This window comes from Octopus sinensis, linkage group LG5 (genome assembly GCF_006345805.1).
Source record: "Octopus sinensis linkage group LG5, ASM634580v1, whole genome shotgun sequence".
Classification (NCBI taxonomy): Eukaryota; Metazoa; Mollusca; class Cephalopoda; order Octopoda; family Octopodidae; genus Octopus; species Octopus sinensis.
Window position 1 is genome coordinate 99,227,963 of NC_043001.1, and position 6,000 is coordinate 99,233,962.

At 37.2% G+C, this 6,000-nt stretch overlaps 1 protein-coding gene across 4 annotated transcripts in view; it reads left to right on the forward strand.

The window, feature by feature from the left end:
- Positions 1–5,741, forward strand: part of LOC115211965 (NADPH:adrenodoxin oxidoreductase, mitochondrial) — a 177,487-nt gene extending 171,746 nt beyond the window's left edge. For all 4 annotated transcript variants that reach the window (XM_036502963.1, XM_029780732.2, XM_036502964.1 and 1 more), the window contains 2 exons: positions 4,999–5,166; positions 5,524–5,741. In XM_036502963.1, coding sequence (XP_036358856.1) covers positions 4,999–5,166; positions 5,524–5,654 — 299 coding nt within the window. In that variant the 3' untranslated portion in view covers positions 5,655–5,741. The remainder of the gene's footprint in view (positions 1–4,998; positions 5,167–5,523) is intronic.
- The last annotated feature ends 259 nt before the right edge of the window (positions 5,742–6,000 follow it).

Below are 6,000 nucleotides of genomic sequence, written 5' to 3' on the forward strand. Positions count from 1 at the left end.
CCAGAGGATGCCAAGGAGCAGACCAATCTGGAAAAGAAGGATTTGGAAGCTTCACATAGAGATTTAGGGATATCCTCACCAAGAAATTTGATGAGAGGGAGGAGGAGCTACAGACTTGTGATATAGAAGGCAACTGGGAATTCCTGTGAGGCAGCTTGTTGAGTTCCGCAGACCAGACCTGTGACTGGTGCAAAGTCCCTTCCAGACCTAGGGTAACCTAGGGGAACAATATTGTACCCAGGGCTATTAGAGCAAAGAAACAGGCCTAGAAGGCCTGGAAGAGTGGGAGTAGCACGGAACTATATCAGATAGCCAGAAGGAAAGCTAGAAGATAGGTATATATAGCCAAGGGAGAAGCAAAAAAGAAGTTTGCCAATGTTCAGTGATGTGAGGACCAAAGAACTAAAGTATTTCAGATTGCAAGACAGTGTGTGAGAGAAAATTGTGTTGTCATAGGAGAGAAATGTGTCCACATGGATGATGGTGTGCTTGTATTTAATGATTCTGCAAAGAAAGAGGCTTGGAGATACCATTATGAAAGACTGCTGAACGAGGAGAATGAATGGGAGGAGGAGAGTCTGCCAAAGGTTGACGCAACTGAGGAACAAGCTACCCGAATTGACAGTACCCTGGTAGATAAAGCAATTAAGGATATGAAGGTAGGGAAAGTACCTGGCCCATCAGTAATTACCGCTGAGATGCTTAAAATATCTGGCAGTGTGGACTATGGTCTAGTCACCCGCATCATAAATCAAGCAGTTCATGAAGGAGTCATACCCAATGACTGGTGTAGTAGCACCATAGTCAACTGTTACAAGGGGAAAGGTGATGCTTTAGATAGAAATAGCTACAGAAGCATCATATTGTTGGATCAGACGATGAAAGTTATGGAGAGGGTCATGTCCCAACTAATTAGGGAGAGAGTCTGCTTAGATGAGATGCAGTTTGGTTTTGTGCCAGGTAGAAGCACCACTGATGCTATATTCCTGGTAAGGCAACTGCAGGAGAAATACATAACCAAAGATAAACCTCTGTATTTGGCTTTTGTTGACTTGGAGAAAGCCTTTGACAGGGTCTCCTGATCCATTATCTGGTGGTCAATGCAGAAACTATGTATAGACGAGTGGTTGGTAAGAGCCCTGACTGGCTGCTGTGCCAGTGACAGGTAAAAAGCCCTATCTGAATGTGGTTGATGCAAGTGCTTCCTGATTGGCTCCCCTGGTGACAGGTAAAAGGCACCATCTGAACGTAGTCAATGCCAGTGCCCCCTGACTGGCTCCCATGCTTGTGGTACATAAAAGGCACCCACTACACTCTCGGAGTGGTTGGTATTAGGAAGAGCTTCCAGCTGTAGAAACATCGCCAAATCAGATTTGAACCTGGTGCAGCCCATTGGCTTGCCAGACCTCAGTCAAACCATCCAACTCCTGCCAGCATGGAAAGCAGACATTAAACGATGATGATGATGATGATAATGAGTAGCCTTTCCTGCTCAAAATGTCTCAGAATGAGGGTTGTTTAAGGATGATGAACAAAACCTGTTATAATATGGTTCTTTGTCCACTTGTATGTTATTGCCAGCACTAATATTCTTGTCACCACTATTATGTTGTGGCAGTATTCCGTGTCTTATTATCTTTGACTTGTCTATCGTGCTATCACTGATAGCTCCACAAGACAATGACCTTGAAATGTCTTCCTTGATGGTAACTCGAACTCGTATATATCACATAACTGACACTGACTCCAACTGAGAACCCATACAACGACTCTACTACTCCTGACTCCCTACAATGACTGACTGTCTGACTTTATAGTGGTTGGCTTATACCTCTTTGTCACGTGGAAAGGGGAGTACCATTTTCACTGCAACATCTCCCCATTTAGTTGGGGGTTTTTTCTTTGGAAAGCAAGTAATTTTATTTTACTTTATTCACCTTTCCTCCCTTTTTAAAATTTTTTGTATCCAACTTAATATTTTTTCTTTTTAGTATCTATTTGTAGAACTCTTTGTTCTTTTTTCTTCCACTTGCATGCATGAATTCAGCCATTGGTTATTCTTATCCGTCTGGTTCATTTTCTATGTATCTCTTCTTCAATTGGTTTCTGACTTTTTTCCATACCTTTTCTGTTTTAATTCCATATATCATTTTTCTTATGTACTTTGTAATTTTACCTTCTTCCCAATACTATTTTCCATTTTTATACAACCTTGTGTACACCTTCTCACAAGTTTTGAAAAATTTTGGATTGTCTTTCCTGGTACTTTTTCTTTCCTTGCCAGGTAACAGTTTATCAAAAACTGATTTCACCTTCCTCACAGACATCAGTTCTGCTGGTGAGTTTCCTGATGTTGTATTGAGGTTCAGTGTCACCCTGTATACCCTTAGGAATTGCTACAGAGCAACTTCATCTGTGACTTCCTTGTTTACTTTTCTCGAAGCTCTTTTAAAAATGTCCACAAAACACTCTGCCTGTCCATTTAATCTGGGATGGTTAGGTGCCATTGTTTTATGTTTTACCATAAACATTTTGCAGTATTTTCTAAATTCATTGGACACAAATTGTGTTTCATCATAAGATACAATCACATTTGGGATACTGAATCTTGCAAATAATTCATGCAAAGAATTTATTACCTTTTCAGAGGTTGGTCTTTCGCACTTAACTATTTCCAGCCATTTTGTAAAACTGTCAACTACTACTAAGTAGTAATAACCATTTAATGGACCTGAAAAATCAATATGTAGTCTTCACCAAAGAATTTTTACTTCTGGCCAAGCCTCCCACTTTTGAGTAGGCAATTTTGCTGCCAGCACACATCCCCTTGCAGCCTTTCACTATTTTTTCAACTTCTTTGTCCATCTTTGGCCAATACACATAACTGCACATAAGCGCTGTCATCCTTGTGATCCCCAAATGTCCTATATGGAATTCTTTCAACATTATTTTTTGAAAAGTCTCAGCTATCGCCACTCTTTGGCCATACATCAGTATGCCATTGTTTGTTGAATATATGTTTACCTGTTGCTGTTTTTTTCTTACTGAACCTATTTTTGTTTTCTGTAGCTGACCACAGAATTTTTTTGTTTCATTAATGAACTTATCTTTTGACACATGTCACTTTATCTTCTCCAGAGATATTAGTAACTCTCGTACAGTGTTCTACATTATGTGTTTAATTTCCCTTTCAGCTCTTAAGGCTGCTATTACTGTGTCCTTGAATAGTTCACCATACACAACACAAGGACTCCACTAAATGAGCTTTTAAAAAAGGATGTCAAATGGTTTTGGTCAGAAAAATGCCTGAAAGCATTTGAAGAACTAAAAAGCATATTAACTTCAGAGTTGACACTTATTCACTTCGATCCGACATGCTGACGGCCTATCCAGGTTAATACCCAAAAGTGGTGAACCATTCGAGGACACAGTAATAGCAGCCTTAAGAGCCAAAAGGGAAATTAAACACATAATGTGGAACACTGTATGAGAGTTACTAATAACTCTCTGGTGAAAATATATTTTCTGGTTTTGTAGCATTTGTTGCTGTAACAGTTGTTGTTCATCTTGTTCTTTGAGTTGTTGTTGTAGCTGTTTTTGCAACTCAACTAGACCTTCTAACAAGTTTTCCATAATTTAATGGATTTTTCATAAAATATGTACAACAAAAACGTTTGTTACTGCTCTGTTGAGTTTTTAATTTCTCCACGTGAAAAATTTTTCACTGTTGTATGCATAAATTGTTTATTTTCTCATGGAAAACATTTTTTTCAATATTGTCTACATGAATTGTTTATATCCTCATAACCACTGTTGCAATGTGGATCCTCATCCACTTGTATGTTATTGTCAGCACTGTAATATTCTTGTCACCACTATTATGTTGTGGCAGTGTTCTGTCTCTTATCTTTGACTCGTCTATTGTGCTGTTGTTGATAGCTCCACAAGGCAATGACTTTGAAACATCTACTTTGATGGTAACTCATATATATCACGTAACTGACACTAACTCCAACTGAGAACCTATACAACGACTCTACTACTCCTGACTTCCTACAACGACTGACTGTTTGACTTTATAGTGGCTGGCTTATACCACTTTGTCACGTGCAAAGGGGAGTACCATTTTCACTACAACAAAACCCCAAAGAATAACTGATTGTAAATTCTACCACATTTAAGGGAAAGATTATTCAATGCATTAGAGTAAAAATGGGAACGGTGTAGCATTTATATACAAGAAAAGATGAGAAAATATAAAAATATATTAGTAATTAAAAAAAATATGGGAGTTACATCATATTTTAGATTGTATTGTTCTGAAGTAAATCCTGTATGAGGGGTGCTGAAAAGTTCTTGGCTGTAAGGGTATTGTTAAAGGCCTGGTTGGAGGCCAAACCTTCCAAGTTCTTTTACAGGGCTTAGTAAAATTGAAGGACTGCTGCAATAAGTGTTTGAATCTGAGAGGGGGATATGTTGAATAAAATCATAATTAACTGATTCTCCTGTATTTTCTTTTACCCAAAGCCAGGAATTTTTCAGCACTCCTTCACAACTTAGTGAAGAATAACCACTCAGTGTAGTTAAGTAGAAAGAAACTGGTAAATTCTTGAGTTAGAACTTTAAAGCTGCATAATAGCAAGATGTGAGCCTTTGAATGCAGAAGACTTATGAAGACTAGAAAAAATTAAACCAGCATGCTCAGAGTACAAATGAGGAAAGAGAAAAACTAGGTGTGAGAGGAATCAGGTAGAAGTATATGTGCACGTGGAAAAAGAGTGATGTATATGGAAGTTCTGAACACTCCAGGTTAGTGGAACCTGCAGAATGAGAACAATGAAGACTAGAGATGGAGCAGTGAAAGCTTGCATTAATCTGTTAGTACATTGTCATTTTATCATTTATAAAGTCTACAATACAGTCTACAATACTATAATGTGTGTACAAGTATATTAAAAGTAGTTTATTCACTATTTTTCTTTTCTTTTTTTTGTGCAGGTGTTTACTGTTCTGGTTGGTTGGGTCGTGGTCCAACTGGAGTCATTCTTAACACCATGAATGATGGATTCATAACTGCAAAAACACTTCTCAAAGATCTAAAAGCAAATGTATTAGACTTAAACAAACCAGGGAAAGAGGTTATTCTTCAGCACCTAAAAAATATTGGTAAGAATCAAGTAACACATCTTTTGACATAACATAAAAGCTATATAAGAGCATATGCATGCATGCATTCATACATACATACATACATACATAAGTACATACATACATACATACATACATACATACATACATGCATGCATGCATGCATGCATGCATACATACTGTATGTATGCATGTACATTGTCAGTTTATGATTTGAGAGGAACTAATTATTTGTTGTTATCCAGTTAATAAAAATTATATTTTATTAGAAAGGTGAACTTGATAAATTTATAATGGAGAATTGAGTAAGTCAGGAATATCTGAGTAGCAGTGATATGAACCCGACCATTTTATCACTCTATTTATATATTTCAGGTGTGCAAACAGTTTCTTTTGATGATTGGACCAAGATTGACCAAATAGAAACCTCAAATGCTAAACTAACTGAACGTCCTCGAGAGAAGATTGTTGATGTTGAGAAGATGTTGAAAATAGCTGCCTCTTAATGATAATTGTCCTACCTAGAATGAATAATCAATTAGTCACTTGTTGATGTTTGTTTTTGTAATAAAGCATATTTATTTTCATCAATATCTAGAGCTGTTATTGTTATGTTTGTTTTCCCAACAACTATTGTTGCTATTGTAGCACATTTTTCTCAGACATGGAAGGTGAACCTAGAATTGAGATGCCTCAAGGTAAATTTAACAAAGGCTAAGGTTTTAGTAAGTAGGAAAGAAGGCAGAACCCTCATATCATCAAAGAAATTGCTTTGTTTGATACAAAGGAAAGGTGTAGATATAAATTCCATGTGCTGTACCTAATATACACTATGGACATACAAAAGATGTG